This window comes from Branchiostoma belcheri, unplaced genomic scaffold (assembly GCF_001625305.1).
Source record: "Branchiostoma belcheri isolate BF01 breed outbred unplaced genomic scaffold, Haploidv18h27 scaffold49, whole genome shotgun sequence".
In the NCBI taxonomy this organism is placed as follows: domain Eukaryota; kingdom Metazoa; phylum Chordata; class Leptocardii; order Amphioxiformes; family Branchiostomatidae; genus Branchiostoma; species Branchiostoma belcheri.
Genome location: NW_017804120.1, coordinates 2,195,091 through 2,214,634, shown reverse-complemented (window position 1 = coordinate 2,214,634; position 19,544 = coordinate 2,195,091). Strand labels below are relative to the sequence as shown.

The 19,544-nt window shown below is 39.6% G+C and overlaps 1 protein-coding gene across 2 annotated transcripts in view; it reads left to right on the top strand.

Moving 5' to 3' along the window:
* Positions 1-17,925, top strand: part of LOC109479557 (exostosin-1-like) — a 62,893-nt gene extending 44,968 nt beyond the window's left edge. Inside the window, exons 2-8 of one of the 2 annotated variants that reach the window (XM_019781538.1) lie at positions 9,372-9,573; positions 10,200-10,319; positions 10,786-11,037; positions 11,777-11,872; positions 12,310-12,399; positions 13,087-13,247; positions 14,029-17,925. In XM_019781538.1, the coding sequence (XP_019637097.1) occupies positions 9,372-9,573; positions 10,200-10,319; positions 10,786-11,037; positions 11,777-11,872; positions 12,310-12,399; positions 13,087-13,247; positions 14,029-14,386 (1,279 nt within the window). In that variant the 3' untranslated portion in view covers positions 14,387-17,925. Of the gene's footprint in view, positions 1-9,371; positions 9,574-10,199; positions 10,320-10,785; positions 11,038-11,776; positions 11,885-12,309; positions 12,400-13,086; positions 13,248-14,028 lie in introns of both variants that reach the window. The other variant, XM_019781537.1, reaches the window with a different exon arrangement.
* Positions 17,926-19,544: the final 1,619 nt, after the last annotated feature.

The window sequence follows — 19,544 nt, the reverse complement described above, 5'->3', positions numbered from 1 at the left end:
GCCTAAGCCTTTGTGTTTTTTTTTTTCACCTGCCCTCTCTATTATTTTTCTAGAAAAAATCCGTTAACAAAGAAATTAAATTGGTGTGGCCTAACGGCTTATGCCTAGACAAACTGTCCTTCTTTTTTTGTTTTCTTGACATGCATGTTGTTTTCAGCTATGTTGTTGTAATCCTTGAGGGTTGGCCATGCTAGCGGAATGTGCCAGTTTTTGACAGGTTGTTTATCGCGTTGACACAATGTTTATTGTGCCTTTCTGTAGATGCTATGTGGAAAAAAATTTGTCTGGAATTTGAATGGCTTACATGCTTTTTGCTGGGCTAAGAAGGTTATGTTTTCCATAGCGTTTGTGTGTGTGTGTGTGTGTGTGTGTGTGTGTGTGTGTGTGTGTGTGCGTGCGCGGTTTACATAGTAGCACGATAACTTAAGAAGCTTTGGATGGATTGTCATGAAACTTGGTAAGTGGGTAGGTCTTGATATGACTTCAAAATGATTAGATTTTGGGCCCCCTGGCGGCTTTCCTAGGTACTGCAGCAGAACTTCCAGTTTTGATATCTCATGATCTAGACATGCTAGGTTCATGAATTTTAGATGGTAGATAAAAAATAATATGAATTTGCCACTGTTTATAAGTGCTTAAAATATACATGTATGCAATGATGCTGCAAATGTACTAAAATGTCAATCTAGATTTAATTAACCTGAGTATTTTCAGTTTTGCTAACTTAATCCTTCATTTGGCACCTTTCAAACCTCCCCAGCGTAACTGTATGAAATTTGTATTCCACTTGTGTGGGCATGGTCGATCACACACAGACTGTCTGTCTGCAATACTAATGAAAAAAATTGGGATATAATTAATAACTTGTTGACATGCTATTAATTCTTGTAGCCTAGAGGGCGATTTGAGATTCTTATGAATAAACAAAAGTTCAAACCTACAGGTTACTCCATAGCAACAAAATTTTTTAAAAAGTGTAATTTGGAAATCAGCAGTAGGTGTTATCTTTCACTGTATATCTTGGCAGTGGATTTATTTTTACAGTTTTTCAATCTATACCTGAGAATGCACTTCACACTGTAATTCACCTTATATTTGCAGTAGCAAAAGTTTGCGGTCTGAGAAAATGGAACTGCGAACATAAAAGTACTGCAGAAAATTTGTGAACTACAGTAATAAATTTTTGTGAAAAAAATGCTGTTTTACTAAATTGAAGTAAATGTTTCAACCACAATCTAAAGGACGTAACTAAAAGTTTTCGCAAGAATCTTAACAGTACCACGGAAACATTCCTTCCCAACACAAAATGACCTCAAAATTAAATCCCCCGGAAAAAAATTGAATTTACGGTAACCCCTGTATCACGCTGACCTCTAACCCTTGACCTGTAATCCTGACACAAAAGGAAGCCATCGCTTTGCTCCAAGTTTTCCGGTTGGTCATGCATGACTAATTGAAGTTGTTCGGTGATGAGCCGACAGTTTTGTGCCCCTTGTCAGCCTGGGTAGTTCCGGATACAGTAGAGGGAATGGTCCTGACTGTAGATCCGAGGTGTTGTGCCAAGGAGATGTCAATCAAAATTGGTGCCCCGCCAGGATTGGTGTGTTTAGTATTGCAGTGCTGTGTCCCCATGTCTCCTGTGGCTTGTTTAGAAAGTTTCTGCCTAAACCTGACCTGTCTGCCAAATGTTACCTCCATGGAAAATGGAAGTATTGTTTTTGGTGTGTCTGTCTGTGTGTCTGTGTGTGTTTCTGCACATTTGTAGTCAGCATAACTTCAGAACGCCTTTATGGATTGTGATGATATTTGGAATGTTGGTAGGTTGTAGGAAGACAAAGGTCAAGGCTAAATATAGTTCTCCTGGTGGCTGACCTTGGTACTGCAGCAGAACTTCCGTTTGTATCTTTTGTCCTGGACAATTTATCCATGCATTAAAAGTTAAAAATATGTTGTTTGAAACATTCTCATGCATGCTGTCTTTGTCACTTCCGTGGTGTCATTTTATATATATATGTAGGACAACTTTCTTCTGTTCTAATTTTATCTTCCCACTCCATTAACTTTCTGCAACATCGAAAGAAACAAACAAATGAATTGGTAACGCCTTACTGTAATTCAGGATTTTTTCACAGTACTTTTATATCTGTGATTTCCCGCGTTCACTTTTGTACCATGAACTCATCATTATCGTGAACAAATAATTCGCAGACTTTCTTTTTTCTGCACTTGTTGCCACCGCGAATATATAGTTCTGCAAATATGCAGGGCTCGAAATTAACAGTGTTTCAATGGCCACTGACCAGTCAAATTGAGGACAACTAAAAAGACACTTTGGGACAAAGAATAGAAAAATAATCAACATTAGAATGTCAGCCCTTCCTTTTTTTTTTATCAGGCACACGTCCCGGCTTTTGGATCCGGAAAAGGCCCCCCGAATTTCCTTTCTACTCAGCAATTATAGTGGGCCTGGTAGTGGACATAAGCAAAACAAAGTTGACTTCAAGTTTTGTTTATACAATACTTAAAAAAAAACAGGTTGGGACAGTTCATCCTCATTTCGGGACAGTTGAGATTTATTTTAGGACAGTGCAGGGACAATAGGAAGAAAAGTTAATTTCGAGGCTTGATATGTCCATTTTCGTGCAACTTTTGCTACCGCGAATATAAAGTGAATTACAGTACACACAACCTGATGCAAATGTGCGAGCACCGGTTGAAGTGAGGTCGTCCGTGACCGTTGCTATGGCAACAGGACAGAGGACGGAATTCCCGGCAACCTTGTCGTGGACAAAGCGATTAAAATTCCTGCTGGGAAGAACGAGTCACGGTGTGGAGTAGGGAAGCTCTTCGCTCGACGGGGTAGAAAATCCTCTTGTTCTGGGATGCGGGAAGGAAGAGACTTTGAGGATTTGGACAGGGTTTCCATTCAAAAATAGAAAAGAGGGAAGGCATGGAATACAGATAGAAAAACACAAAGGGAGATATTTTGTAAAAAGCTGTTCAAACAATGCTAATTCTCTTAACAATGTCATAAGTTATTATTTTCCTTTAACTAACGGTTATGTCATTTTGTGTGATATGTATGTGTTGTTATATCGTATTATATGTATGAAAAGAAAAAAGTGTGAACCCTGTAAGACAAGCCATCGGGCTAAAGGGTATGCAAGTAAAGAAATGAAATAAAGTAGGCATCAGTTCAGGTAATACTGATTTCTTTTGTTGAAAAAACAGTGTTGAACTATGAAATCAACATGAAAAATTATTTAAAACTCTAACTAAGGCCAAAGTTTCTACCTTAGCATGTTTTTTTTAAGTGAATACAGTGAGACTCAAGATTTGAATTATAGCAGGCCAACTACTATAGACTAAAGATTAATTAACCGTGAATTAAAATTGCTTGCTGGCAGAAAAAAATGCATGCAGACTCTCATTGTGGAGTCCTAGAAGAAAATGTATTCCCTTTGGGACAATATATCAAATTTGACCACTGGTGGGGCTAAATTACTTTCAGGATAAGGCCACACCAATTTAATTTCTTGACTAACGGATTTCTCTAGAAAAATAATGGAGCAGGCGGGCGAAAAAAAAAGATAAAAATAAAAACAGGCCTAGGCATCCTATTATGGCCCAAAACGGTACGATAGGAGCCATGAAGTCAACACACCAGGCTGGTTCAAAATTTAAACATTGAATTTTCAACTTTTAATGATACCACTGCATTGAAAGATGGAATAACTGTAACAACTAGGGTAAATAAAAGGACTGTTTTCAACTGTTTTCAGGGCAAAATATGAGCATTTTGCAGTTGATTCTGAATTTTTATTTGCAAATCAGAAAAAAAAAAGAAGCGGGCGAATTCGTTAACCAAGAAATTAAATTGGTGTGGCCTAAGCCTTGGCTCCTTTTTTTGAGTGGTTTGAGTTTTGAAATCACTCGCCTCACACATAAAGATGGTAATGTAATGTTCACTGTGATCCCTCTAAAGACAAAAAGTACCATTTAGTATGTAGGTTACTACAGTGGGGAGCCATACATAGAAACAGGCGCGGCCTAATTTTTTTCAGGCAGTTTATATTGATAGACCAATGGCTTATAATGCAACTCTGTCAATAGATAGGAATGCAAAATGAAAACAGAAAAATGCAAATAGATGACAGATCCGCAGTCACTCTCTAGATCTGATTGGTTGAACATGCAGCCACTCTGTCATTGGTCGAGCATGCAGCCACTCTCATTGGTTGAACTGCTATTTGCCATTTTCTCATTGGTTAAAGTTGAACCACTATTTGCCACTCTCTCATTGGTCATCCTTTAATTGGTTGAACCAGTATTTGCCAATCTCTCATTGGTTGAACTGCTATTTGCAATTCTCTCATTGGTCGAACTGCTAATTGCCTTTCTGTCATTAGTTGAAAGAACTGTTACTTGTGATGGTACGTTAAATACCTTACATTTTCAAAAGCCTTGAACCGTTTTCTTGCAGTTTTTGTTGTCACTTCTTCGTCGCGAATCTATCATTACCACAAACTAATAATATGCAGACTTTCTTCATCTTCTGCATCTACCGCCACCGTGAACATATAGTTCCGCAAACATGTCTATTTTCTCAGCAAAATTTTCCTACTGCTAATATAAAGTGACTTACAGTATTACCTTTTTGCTGAAATACCATCCTGGCCAGAAATACACTGTAGGTTAACTATTTAGTTGCAGTGCAGTTTCATGGTGGGAAAATGTACATGTGAGTCCACCGACTGCTGGAAACCATTAGTGTCCCATAACCGCCTGGCATGTTCTAAGTGATGTTTTCAAGGTCAAGGGGTCATTGCTTCTCCCAGGGGTCAAGTTTTCACCCCAAACAAGATGTTTCATTAAACCAACCTGAACAGAAAAGCAATCAGGGGTCCCCACAATGGGAGAGGGGAGAAGTCCAAAAATAACAACAAACTTGAGATGAGGGAGGGGGGCACGTACATGTATGTACCAGGGAGGGTAATACAGGTACTAATTCACTTAATGTTCACGGGTGCAAAATTTTACAGTCTGAGAAAATTAGACATGTTCACAGAACTATATGTCCACGGTGGCGACAGGTGCAGGAAAAAGAAAGTCCAGGAATTATTTCTTAACTGTAATGATAAGGTCACACTCAGTACAGAAGTGACAGTGAAAATGGTGAACATAAAAGTACAGTGAAAAAATCAGGAATTACAGTATAGAATAGCATTTACACATGTTAGCCTCCCCGTGCTGGGTTAGAGAGCTCCATGCCAATTTAACGTAATCATTTGAATCATAAAACTTCAATCATAAAACTCATGGTGTTTTCAAGTTTCTGTACAACAGTAGTGGTAAAAGAAAGTCAAACTGTTAAGAAACATTGCTGTTATTTCTTTCATATTTCAATAACAGTTAATAACAATTTCTTTCATAACAGTCAATGAAGCAGATAATAATCCACGTAAACCTACATGTATAATTTAAACCCGATACATGGACCACTGTTGGTAGAAATCAGAAATACATTTTGTACCTGCAAAGCTCCAATTTTAGCAGAACTATCCTAGTCCTACATATATATGTGTTATTTCATGCCCTGGTTTTAGATTATATTGGAATTATATACTGATCTTTTTGCTGTATCAGTTTATAGGCAAGTTTATAGACTTTATATGCCACAGGCTTGTTAAGTTCATTTGACTTGACATTAGGTAACGCAAATGCCCTTTGTTAAGACAAGGTCAGTGCTGTCACACCATCCCCTCACCTGCGCTCTTAAGAACTCCTCTACAACGTCTACCTGTGTTCACAGGTAATCTTAGAAATGTCCAATTCTCCAACTACTTGAACATTTATAAATGACTCCCCATTTTCAGTTTGGTACGGTCCGACTCGTGCTTGATGTGCATGCTGGTGTGGACCACACCATGTTGTTATAGGGGTAGACAGGTTGTTCTTTAGGGTGTCGGAAGTGGAGTGTACTTGTAAGCATTGTGTTCCCAAGCTGTATTGATTGGGGATGTTTCCCATGGTTTGACCAGACTGTGCACAAAAGACTCCGCATGCCTGCCCGCACTAGTGCCATACACACTCGGGGATTCTCCGGTACAAGCTCGCAATACCCATTCTCTCGAGTGCCAGCAAGTCCGGTCAAACTTTCCGTGGACGACACTCGAAGTCCAAAGGACCTACGTAAATTGTGGGAGTCCCACGGGTATCGGGTGGGCGCGCCGTGTTCGCACGTGACGCTCTTCACGCTAACCAAGCCTCGTTGAAACTCTCCGAATGTTTTACGAGAATCTATAAGAGTTGACTTCTAAGTTTCTTTTCTTGAAGTACTGAGAATATATTTCTTTGACTACGTGGACACATGTCAACCAATTTGTATACCTAACAACATTATAGATTTTTTTTTACTTGTATTGAATGTTTTACAAGAATCTACAAGAGTTGACTTCGATTCTAAGTTTTTCTTGAAGTATTGAAAATATTTTCTTTAACTATGTGGACACTTGTAAACCAATTTGTATAACCTAGTTTTTATTTGTATCTGCATTGATGAAAATAGTTACATCATATTTAGAAGTAGATTTAACAATTTATTTCAAAAACAGGCTATTATAGTCTTTATAGATGAAATTGAAGATAAGAATAATCTGAAGTACTGTATCATCATATTGGAGTCGCTGAGAATAATCCATTTTGTTATGATATCACATTTTGTATGATCACTGAATTCTACATATTGTCTGTTTTCAAACAATTTAATGTATTGTTAGAGTGCATCTGCCAAATTAGCGCAAACACAAATTTGTAATTAAAATATTATGGCAAACACCTGGGTACAAAATAATTCCTCTGACATTATTTGATTAACATTTATAATCGTTTCCATGACACACTTTTGGAAGAATTTCAAATTAGCAATAACATTCTTTTTTCCAGATGTTACTTCCTTGCTTTCCTTAATTACAATGTATATTTCACTCCATACCACAGTATGGATGAAATATATTGTTCCATGTTTTTTTTAGACAGTGCAGAATGTGACATCCTGCCCTCCCCCGCCCCTAATCCATCATGGTCTGACCCTAAGTGTTTTCAGTCCCCCACTATGTTGTCCCCTTTGTTGAGGTCGGATCTCGGTAATTATTTTAAACAATGGCTTTGACGTCGCCTATTGTGTTGGCCTGGCTGTAAGTGGTGACGGTTAGGTGTACGTATACCCCTGTCTGGCCAAGTCAATTCTTTAAGACATGGTATTATGGCTAAGTTTGTAACTGAATTAGAATGTAAAGATTCTCATTTTGAACCTTTATAAGGCCCCAGTGTTGTGCCCTATTTCTTCACTCTATTCTGATGAAAATAAGTACGTTGTACCTATATCTTTAGATTTTAAATGAACACAATTCAAGAGTACTATATTGTACTATGTACAAGTTAAAATTGATGTTAAATCTAGTTACCCTGAAAGTAGTATTACCATAGCTAGGAACACTTTTTCTTTCTTATAGAATTGGTATTCAACAAAGTAGGAAAGAAAAGATTTGATTTGAGGATATATATTTTATATAAATCATACATATTGGATCAGGAGCACTAGAGTTTTTAAAGAAGTTGGCACAAGCGTGTGTTTTATCTCATTGTCAGACATTACAGTTCTGGTCGGACCAGTTTTTGTTGACTCAATAGTTAAGACATGTCTAGACGTCTGGTCATGTCCGAACATGGCCTGTGCTGTGTGCATGTTTGTACCTGTAGCAGTGGAGCTTCAAAACAGCTCCTCCTAGCACCCCATATGTGTACTGCAGATGGGGATTGTTGGTGAAGTCGTATGCGGTGCCAATATCTTGCACTGTAGCTGCATTATCAATAGTCAATACAATGTATTTCTGTATACAAAAATGCTAAAAGATGTTGAATACATACACAAATATTTGATCACCTTTTTCAACATTATTAATACAATGGGGTTATGAATTTTATTATCTTCTTTTTAGCTTACAAAGCAAGGATACATTTTGTCCACTTTATTTGACAGGATTTACAAGTTTCGTACCTACCAATTTTTTTCTTTCTCTTCATTCAAAAAATCATTGACAAGCTATTTAGGTGAAATTTTGTATGACACAATTATGTTGACTAGAACTGTAAATTAAGATATTTTTGCGGGAACAAATAATTTTGCAGTAGAAATAAAAGGAACTTTCTGCAGTTCTCAGTTAAAACACTGTTCTGCAGTTACTGTGAAAATGCATTTTCTGATACTGCGGCAAAAATTTGAAAAAGGGAAAATGAAACCACAGCGAGAGTTGCAAGACTCACAGTTCCCAAACTAGAGGTCAGGTGTCAAGTTGGCAAGACTAAGGGTCATGTAAATATCTAAACCTGGTATTTGAGTGGGGAAAATGTGCTGACCAGATGTCTTTCGGAACTTCTTCCATAGTGCTGCATACCTAAACCCACATTTAGGTTCAGGTCCGGATTCAAGTCCAGAGGTTTAGGTTCAGTTCCGGACTTGTAAGTCCAGACCTAAACCCATGGCATATACAAAATTGCATGTTGACAACCTTGCAATGTTGTCTGGGTATAACTTGGCCACATAACATGGAGGCCGGCACTTGACGATGCCCTATGGCAATGTTTTCTTCATTTTGCAGCAAAGATTTTGCAATCTACGGAAGGTTTTAGGTGGTTTGGAAAGAAAAGGGGTATGTGAAATGGTCTTTCATGGAAATAAGTCCGGACTCGGTTCTTGACTTTTAGGTTTTTTTGGACTTGAACCTAAACAAGTCCGGATCCAAGTCCAGTGAACCGGTACACAGCCCTATTTGGAACTTCTTCCATCCTCGATTTTTCAACTCTGTGGACGTTTTCCACCCTCCCTGGCTGAGTACAAATAAAACAAGAGCTTAAGGCGAGTTTTACAGTCTACCCTTGCACTGGTAAACGATGTCGGCCCCAGTTGCAGCCCACATTACAATAATATAAGTCTCTCTGGTCACTTCAGTGTATTGAAGAAGACCAGAGTGACTGGTTAAATGCACTAAGCTAGGACAATTTCACAAAAGTTTTAGCTATAATTATAATATAAACTTACAGTAAGGCCACACTGACTTCATTTTAATTTTTATGGATGACATCCCCGGAAGACCCCAAAACTATTGCGAGCGGGCGAATGAAAAAAAAATGTCACAGGAATACAAAGCTGTTCTTGTAAATTTGTGGTAGTACATGCGCACGGATGTCATCCATAGAATTAAATCAGTGTGGCCTAACTACCAACACAGATGAACTTTTGCGATAATTTTCCTACATTGCGTACCATTATCTCAGCATCTTATTGACCAATTTTCCTTTCCTCCACACAGATATGACTACAACACACTCCTGCACAATTCTACGTTCTGTCTCGTGCCACGCGGGCGTCGGCTCGGGTCTTTCCGCTTCCTGGAAGCGCTGCAGGCAGCGTGCATTCCCGTTATCGAGGCAAACGGATGGGAGCTCCCGTTTTCGGAGGTGATTGAGTGGGACCGAGCCACTATTACGGCTGACGAAAGGCTGCTATTTCAAGTAAGTTCCTGTCTTTTGTTGTACCGCTATTCACTTGATGTTTGCAGAAGCAGAAGTTCATATAACTGAGGAAAATTGAGGTACTAGTATACGTTCATGGTGGCAGCAGGTGCAGAAAAAAAGAAAGTGTATCTGTCTACTTTATTCCCAGTATAACCGCCCTTCGGTGTAACACCAGCTTTGAAGACACGCGGCGTGGTAGCAGCTGGCTACATTACACCGATCGACTAAACATTGTTTAAACTTTCAAAGCTATCTAATGATAATGTCCCTATTTTACTTGGTGACAGCGAGTTACACTCTGCGATAATTCTAGGAAATCGGCAGTACAGTCACTGCAAAAACCGTGAACATAAAAGTACAGTAACTGCAATAAAACTAGGAATTACACTGCATGTATTTGCAGGATCTTTCTAGTTCTAGTATGAATTTGTGTTGTTTGAAAGCAACCTTTGATCCACTGCTCATAGATTCATGAGAGCCATCTGCATAGCATGACTTCACAAACGCAGTGAATTGCTTATTCCTTGACAAAGACCAAGAGTTGTACAGTCAAAATCCAATGTCTTGTGTTGGAAATTACAGTTCAAATTGTTTCATAATCTGTGTTTTTTGTTCTGTTGCAGCTTCCTTCTATTCTGCGAGCGATCCCGCCTGAAAAAATCCTGGCCCTGAGGCAGCAGACACAGTTCCTCTGGGAAACTTATTTTTCCTCAGTGGAAAGAATAGTTCTTACTACATTAGAGGTAAGTCTTTGTTTGTTTGTGTCCCTGTCAGGGATCCTGCCAGCACCTGTTCTTCCATCAATTGCAGGAACTTTGCAGCATGTGACGGAAAGATTTTAAGACCAATCTGTCAACCTTGAGTCTTGGCGGGCATGATTGGCAAATATCTTGAGAAGAAATATATAAACATCCAATACCCATGACCACTCTCAACGGAACCCCATGATTTGCCTCTCAAAATGTGGGAAATTGCAATTTTAGCGGCTTGAAAACCCCAAGTTTTCCCCAGACCCCCCCCCAGGTACAATCATAAACCTGGGCTGATGGAAAAAAATTTCAAGCTGGCTAGAGCCCTGTTTCCTGGTACAATGAATTTGCTTCTCTGTCACGACCAATGGAAAAGTAGCACTTAAATAATATAATGTGTCTTCTGTTTCTTTCCTAAGACTTGATGAATATTAACCCTATTTTCTCTCTGTTGTTCCAGATACTTAGAGATAGAATAATGTCCCACCAATCACGAAGTGCCTTTGTCTGGAACCGGCCGCCAGGCGCGCTCGCTGTGCTTCCAGAATATTCCGAGAACTTGGCGGACTTTCCCTTCTTCCGTTCGCCGCTGGGTCTGTCGCCGCCGCGGGGGTTCACGGCCGTCATCCTGGCCACGTCACCCGTTATCTCCCAGTCAGCGCCCATTTATAAATTAATCAAGGCCGTGGCCATGTCTAAACATGCTGCTCAGGTTAGTACATGTTCTGTATGTGTATAGCCTTTCGGCGTAACACACCAGCTTCGCAGTTGCACACACACACACACATACGTGTACGCAGTTTTCTCACGTTAGGTTTTGTTTAATAAGACATAACGGCCTACAATTCTGTCCTGTTTAATGTGAATGAAGCTAAAGATTCTGTCAAATTTAGTAGTATTACGGCTTCTATTGTTTTTGCGAAAGTTCAGATGAACATATCTCAATTTGTAAAATTGTTCAAGTACAGGTACATGTTGCTTACAAGTGTGCGTACACAGTTTTTGCAGGTTAGGTTTTTTGCCGGTGTGTTTGGTTTGGTTTAATTTATTTGTATTTTGTCACCAATAGAAATCCAACTAAATCAAACACACAGTAAACTTAGCACGTGAAAACGGTGTACACACGCAAGCTTACAAAAACTGTGAACATACGCAAGGTTAGGAAAAGTGTGAACGTCACACTTTTCTTGCTCTTAAGTCAGTCTGCTTTGATTTACATGTATGTCAAAAATTTACAAGCACATTACAAGCAGGCCGATTTAGATGCAGGAAAAAGTTGACATATGTTCCTATACTTGGATGTGTACGCATTTTACACACAAAGGCAATGAAGGTTCTTAGCATACCTCAAAGCAGAGATTTTGATATCTATTTCTTTATCCGAATTGTAAGATATTTGATGGAAAGGCAGTTACATGTATATTGACTTCCTTTCTTCTTGTTTGTTCTAGATTGTAGTTCTATGGAATAGTGACAAGCCTTTGCCTGCAAAAAATAGATGGCCCCCGACGGGGATTCCCATCATGGTAGTGAAGGGGCAGAGCAAGGTGAGCGGAAAGGTATTGACCCATTTTGCTCTGCGGCTGATTCAGCCCATTTCTCCTGCTTAGCATCTAGCACCTGTAGCTTAGCATCTAACATTGGTAGCCTAGCATCTAACACTTGTAGATAGCATCTAGCACCAGTAGCCTATAGCATCTAACACCGGTAGCCTAGTAATAGTAGCATCTAGCACCGGTAGTCTAGCATCTAACACCTGTAGTCTAGCATCTAACACAGTAGCCTATAGCATCTAACATCAGTAGCCTAGCATCTAACACATGTAGCCTAGCATCTAACATCGGTAGCCTACCATCGAACACTGGTAGCATAGCATCTAGCACCAGTAGCTTGGATCAGTGATCTAGCCTGTTGAGATTTGTTTCTAACCTTTTTTTTTATCATATAAGGGTCTTAGATGTTTCGTTTTCTTTGTTTCTTGCAGCAAATGAGCAGCCGTTTCTTTCCTTATGACATCATCCAGACAGATGCCGTGTTAAGCCTGGATGAGGACACCATTCTCAACACAGACGAGGTGGGGAAATTACATCTAGCTTCAGTGCACAGTGCAAGCAAAACTAATATGCAACAGATCATTCAAGGACCGCTAGTGTATTGTAGGGCACTAGGAATTCAACGAGAAACAGTTTACACACTGTTTTGTTTGAATAAGACATTATGGCCTACAATTCTGTCCTGTTTTATTATGGTTTCTATTGTTTTTGTGGAAGTTCAGAAGAATATATGTCAATTTGTTCAAGTACAGGTACAGGTCCAGCCCTGTTGGGGGGCCCGCATGCCCTTTTCCGTAGATTTTATGTAGAACATAGACGGACGCTCTAATTCAATTCTCCCTTTTTATTCTACCTAATGCTTTGTAGCTACCCGGAATTTATTGTAAAACATAATGGGGAGGCTTCTTGATGTCAGCGTAATACGTAGCTGGCTCTCAAAACTTTAGCGTAGAGCGTTGTTGGAAACCCCCCATGCAGGCCCTCCTGTAGCTAAACCCCTGGACCTGTACCTGATGTTACGTTACTGAGATGACGGTGTGTGTTTGTCCCGTAGGTTGATTTTGCCTTCACTGTGTACATGTGTTAATTTGTCAAGTTGTTCAGGTATAGGTACAGGTCCAGACCTCTATACTTAAACCTCTGTACCTGTACCTGATGTTTATGTACGCAGCCCTAATTTTAGCCAATGGTGTGTGTTTGTCCCGTAGGTTGATTTTGCCTTCGCCGTGTGGGAGAGTTTCCCAGACCGGGTGGTGGGGTACCCGGCGCGGAGCCACTACTGGGACGAGGCCAAGTCGCGCTGGGGGTACACGTCCAAATGGACCAACGACTACTCCATGGTGCTAACTGGGGCTGCCTTCTATCATAGGTATGTAGGGATGTACATGTAGTTTGACTACATCTGATCATGTAACTAGTAGCCCCTACGCAATTTTCCGTCTCGTAAATGGTCGATGCCATATGCTTCGAGCGTCCAAAAACAAATAAAAAGTAATATGTGCTATAAAAAGCAATATTCTAATAGCAAATATGAGGGAGGGTCATGTAGAATTTTAAATATAAGTGTAAATTAAGCACAAGCTCAGATTCGAGCCCGGGTCCAAAAGTGTAGCTCTAAAACCCTAACCTCTACGCCATGAAACATCATTTTAGACGGACCGTGCTAAGGCACTTAAACTAGTAAAAGTTAGCCATTTTGCAATATGGCATTGACCATTTACGAGATGGAAATTAGCAGCCTCTACATGTGTACTGGTCAGGCCCCCAGCCTAACTACATGTACTTCATGCTCCTACTCAGTTCTAGCATCTCTTCCACTGGTCAGGGCCTTAGAAGCTTGATGGCCAACACTAAGTCAGGAGAGTCGTGAACATCTTAATCCTGTGAAATAAGAGAGTGGCTAACCATTGTCATTACCTGGTAGTGAGTCTGTAATTCAGCACCTCCCTCTATCTGATGTAGCCAGTACTGCAGGAGCAGCATATGCATGCTGTTGTGACAATGTTGGTGCACCATAGGTGGTATTACTCAACTGGAACCTTTCCCATGTCTCTGAAGGAAGCTGAATCAGCTTTAACCAATTTGCAGCTACTTTTTTCCAGATGCAACCTGAATCTGCTCTAACCAATTTGCTGCTACTTTTTTCTCAGATACTACAACTTCCTGTACACCCATTGGTTGCCTGAGGAGGCGCGGCGGTTGGTGGACGAGGGCGACAACTGTGAGGACATCCTGATGAACTTCCTGGTCTCGCACGTCACCAAACTGCCGCCGATCAAGGTCACGCAGAAGAAGCAGTACAAAGAGACAATGCTGCAGGGGAATAGCAAGTCGTCGCGCTGGGCCGACCCCAACCATTTCTCCCAGCGGCAAACATGCATGAACGGCTTCGTGGATCTGTTCGGCTACATGCCGCTGAAACGCTCGCAAATGAGACTGGACCCCCTCCTGTTCAAAGACCCTGTGTCCAACCTGAGGAAAAGATACCGACAGCTGGAGCTGGTATAGCAGTAGCTGGGCCACCCCACCCCCTAGCATAGCCTCCTGAGGGTGTGAAGGGGGATACGGTTATTCCCCAATTTGATAATGTTTATAGAATTGTACAAATTTTGTTGTATAGACGTGTCTTGAATCCCGAATGAAGAAAATAGCTGTTTGTTGCAACTTTGAATCAGATAAAAAGACAAAAAAGTTCTATGCAAGTTTTATTTCTGGTCAGAGTAGTGTCGCCTGAAGTTCTTTTACCGGTAGATTCCTGAATAAAACATGAGTTATCACAAAAAAAATACAGATCTTTAAAACCCCTTTCACACCCTCACTTGTAAAACCCCATATGGCACCTTTGTTGTACAAATTTATTCGATAGCCATTGGTCGACGTGTACTTGACAATCAGGCCTTCCCTTCACTTTGCCAAGAGGAGTAAAGCACAAAGTTCCAAATTTTTCAACTCCAGAAGAATCTAAACCTACCAGTTATTTGGACTCGACTGTAGGCCCCAGAGATACAGGGGACGGTACAATGTACATTTTTCAGTCAGGAAACATCGGTTTGAAGAGCAAGTCAAATTTTGCACATGTGTGTCACAGATTTTCTTTCGAAATCCCTAAGAAAGAAAGTTCAACTGGCTGACAGATTTGCTAGCGTCCCCTCCAACTCTGAGGCCTACTCTGTGTCAAATTTCCTGCAATAGAAAAAAAGTATGACAGCAGCACCACATGTTTTTAACTGGTTGTTTTATTGAATATTGCGTGCTGCATTTTTTGAAAAGAAAGTTGTAGGATATGTGGGGGAAGGTTTGACGACAGACAGACTTGTATAGTTGTAGTTTTGAGGCGTTGTGCAAAACAGGGATGGCGGTGCTAGGGTCAGCCCCAGAGTCAAGGTCATACCGCTTGACCTTTGCCATGACATTTGTGTACCCAGACTGATGACATCACACCCACACGAGTAGTGCTGATGTCACCCCAGTGTTGTGTAGATGGGTTCTAACAGCTGCTAAGCAGTTGTGTGTATGTAGAGAAATTTTGACAAAGAACATGCTATTTTCTTAACTTTTCTAATTCAGTCTTTTCTAGATGGCTGTGTACTTAAAATGACAGATAGGTAAAGATAAGATGTTTATGATAAGGAAGCTGTTTAAATGTCTTGCCTTTGTCAATTGATAATGTTGAAAATAAGCTGTAAGATTGCAAGGCTTTCTGTAGCACTCATGACATACAAGAGGGTATTTTTTAGGTCGGGTTGAAACATTTTGTGATCATGCACAGTTTTCTGGAGATCTTGATTTAAAAATCATGAAAGAAACGAGGAATGAATTCTCTATGACTGTTATAAGATAGGGTTAGATAATTATGATTGATTGAACTTAGATTTTATTGATAGAATAAGAATCTAACGCCCCCCCCCCCCTTCTTGGTATCACCAGCTGTCACATCATATTTTCCCATGATTCCATTTGAATAAGCTGGTTCACAGGTTGAATTGGGCATGTGCAGTAGAATGCATTGTGGGTAATATGTCATGGTTAAAGACCCCTGGCAGTACAATAAAGAATGACCATGAACTTTCAACTTTGACATATTACCCATAATGCACCACACTGCACATGCGTGTTTCAAACTATATTTTTGGATTTTTTGCATCCATATTTACATTACTTATAATTCGCACAAAGCACATTAGAAGGTTAACCATCTCCCTGTTAATGTAGCCATTTGGCACAAACTACACATTACAGTTAGGCTGCAGGGATAAGGTTAAACTTGACTGTCAGCAGCTAGTTTACTACTGTCAAAATCCTAAATACTACTGGTGAACAAGCCCTTGCTAAGTTAGTATGGTTCTGGTTCAGTTAATTCTTGGCCAGACCAAAATCTTCAAAATATTGTTCACAGAAAGTATGTTGAGGTACAATTGGCCTCTTTTAATGCTCTTTTTTTCAGGGGGTATTTTTGTGGTATAGAAGAAATAAGAATAGAATTGTGCAGTTCCAGAAGTTGGTAAACTTTGGAGAAAATTTGGGTTTCCTATGCTATACTTTATACATGGGGAAGGGCGGAAACAATACTGTCAGTCTTATAGTAAGGTCTGTGTAGTGTTGCACGGCGGGTTTCTTGCGTGTTTCGGACATGTTGGTTTCTCCACTTCTTTACTTTGCTGTGTGTATTGTCTGGTTTAGTTTGTTGATGCTATTTTTGTGTAAAAGGCAGTGAAAAATATTGGTGGGGTAGTTCCTTCAGTTAGGGTTAATTCATGCTTTGACATCTGCAATACAACACAACATTAGGACTATGTCATGACATGACCTTTGGACTTTGATGTGACCTTTGACCTGACCTTTGGCATTGACATGACCTTTGGTCTTTGACAATAGATTTTTTTTTAACTGTAAACCTCGAAAGCAACTTAACATACATTGGCAATGGTGACAAAATTTCTTAAATCAAACTACGTTTTCTCAAAGCATTTTCTACATTTGCAAAGCCTGCTCTGCTTTTTTTCCGTGTTTTTAAGTTCATTGTTGTGAAATCAGTTTACATACATGATAGTTGTGTTTAGTATATTGAGAAAAGGTATTGGTGGTATTATTATTTTTTTTCAAATAGTCCAATATGGCTGCAGCAAATGAATGTCCAGGTAGAATTCTACATTTTACCTGTTTAGGCTTTAACTTCTTTTATTTTTTTTCCTGGATTGTGCAAAATGTAATGGTTGTCAATATTATGTACAAATCTTATGTATATTTATTTGCCGCAAAATCTGTATAGTGTACAAATGTGTAAACCATGGCTAAGCGAGAATTGTAAGGTTTTTTTTTTGTCATTTCTTTTTTTTCTTGGCATTTGGCTGCTGTTGAAAGAACTTGTGTGGCAAGTGTAGAGGGACTGTGGCTACATCTGTAGATCAGAAGTTTTTAGGTATCGGCTTGTAACGCTAACAAAAAATAAACCTGACATCAGAGTGTTAATATAAGACTCCCCCTGTTACGGAATGGAATGACCGTACCAAAGCATATACATGTATTACTAATCTTTGGGATAGGCCATTCCATTTTACAAAAGGAGGTGCTGCCTGCATAAACCAAAATATACGATTCACCGAATGTTAAGATTAGGTGGATAAGATTTGGAAAATTTCAATTTCTTCCATTTTTGGCAATGCCTCAGTGGCGGAGCCTTTTCGTTTTAAGATTGAAATGTGCCAATTTCATACCTTTGGGGCCATACATGTGTAACATGAGCTGTCCAATAGAATTCAATGTCTTCCTGTTCCTAAAGTATAAGAATGTTTTTAAACCCTGAATATGCCCAAATTGTCAGACTTGGTTGACTTTCTATAATGTTTTGAGACGACGTCATATTGAACCTCTGACATATTACACTTTGTCCATCTTTCAGGTTGCATATTGTTTTTATGCCTTGGCTCAATTGTTTGTTAACATAGATGTAAACAGGTGATTCTTGTACTTTGAAATGAGTATATGTGCAAATGTCGCATCCCTTTTGTAATCTAAACAATGATAATTATAATAACCTTGCCGAAATATACCGTGGAGCTTGTTTTTATTGTGTCTTAGTCTTCACGTCCCCTACTCATCTACTATATCACACACACAGCTTCTCAAGTTATTTTGTACACAAAGACACATACATACACAAACACAGAGAGTCTGTTACAGTATCATTGGGAAATGCTAGGTGAACCATTTTGAACTTCACCTTTGTTTCCACAAGTTCTACTCACCTACCAATTATCATTAAGATCCATCCACAACTTCTCGTGTTAAGTACATACATTCAAAGTCTGCTGCAGTACCATAGAAAAGTGATAGGAGAATCATTTTCAAACTTAACCTTCATTTTCACAACCACTACCCACCTACCAAATCTCTTACACAACTTCTCGAGTTATGCTGTTGATATACAGACCCATGCTACATCATGGCTAAACCGAAAAGTTTTTCTGACCCAACCATTGCAGGTTTATTTGTCGACAATGACTTGTTCTACCTCCCACTGCAGCTATGTGGCGCTGATTTAGTGTGAAGATGCTGTCCGAAACTTAATGGTTTGCAATGTAGCAGCGACACCTAGCGAAGTAGATTCGCACTGAAATTGTTCTCTCAGATATTAGTATGCCATGGGATAGACTGGATTCAACTCACAACATTAAAAGAATCATCAGCAGAAAATTGTCTTTGAAAATCCAGTTTTGCCTCCTTGAAATTGCTTTTGTAGCTCTAGAAGGTAGTGCTACATTGATGTATGGGGCATCAAAATGATATTTTTATTTATATTCGTGGGTTCATTTGCAACTAATCATAACCAAAGCTGCCGACATATTGCTAGTAGAGGCTACAAAACGTGTTTCAAAAGCGTATGAAATCCGTCAAGCGTTTGTAATGATATACGCTGGCCGCTCAGTAAAGAATCGCCCACCTCTTTTTACCTGATGTACGGAATTTTTGGTGCGTTTGCTTGTTTTTTCGTACCTATCTATTTGTATAGTCCACATGACTCGACACGTCAGATGAAACTGACGGGAAGTTAGGTCCATGGTCCCAGAAAAGGTCATCTCATTTCCTGTCTTTAGCGTCCTGTCATATGCATGTCTGTTGCCTCATGAGAGACAGCAGGAACTTGGATGTAAACAAACATGGCTGACAGCTGTGCTTTAAACACACATATAATGGCCTGTGGTCTCATTTGGGAGATCACGAATATGCAAATTAGTACATGCAGAAAAGACCGTGTTATGTCATGTTTTGCACTACACGAACGGTACATTTTTGCAGATTGGCAATGCAATGGAGTAGGGTTCACTCAACTTACTTTCCTTTTTGTATCGTCCTAAATGTTACAATATTACATATCTTCTCTGGATTCAACTAGTTCCTATATGACAACTCACTACACCCTAACCCCTATAACCTCCTTGCTGATGTCAAAGATGTCGCTTTTCAAAAATAACAATACATAGACAAAGGACCAATACAGAGGAAAATAGGTATACGGCCTATAGAGGTTCATGTTATTCATGTGCAATAACAGTATCCGGCATTAATGAGTCATTAATTATAAAGTCAGGACGGAAATAGTGAGAGTTCCGGTGTGGGCCGTCTGAGTATTGAAATATCCGGACACCTGTCTGATTCTGTCTCAAGC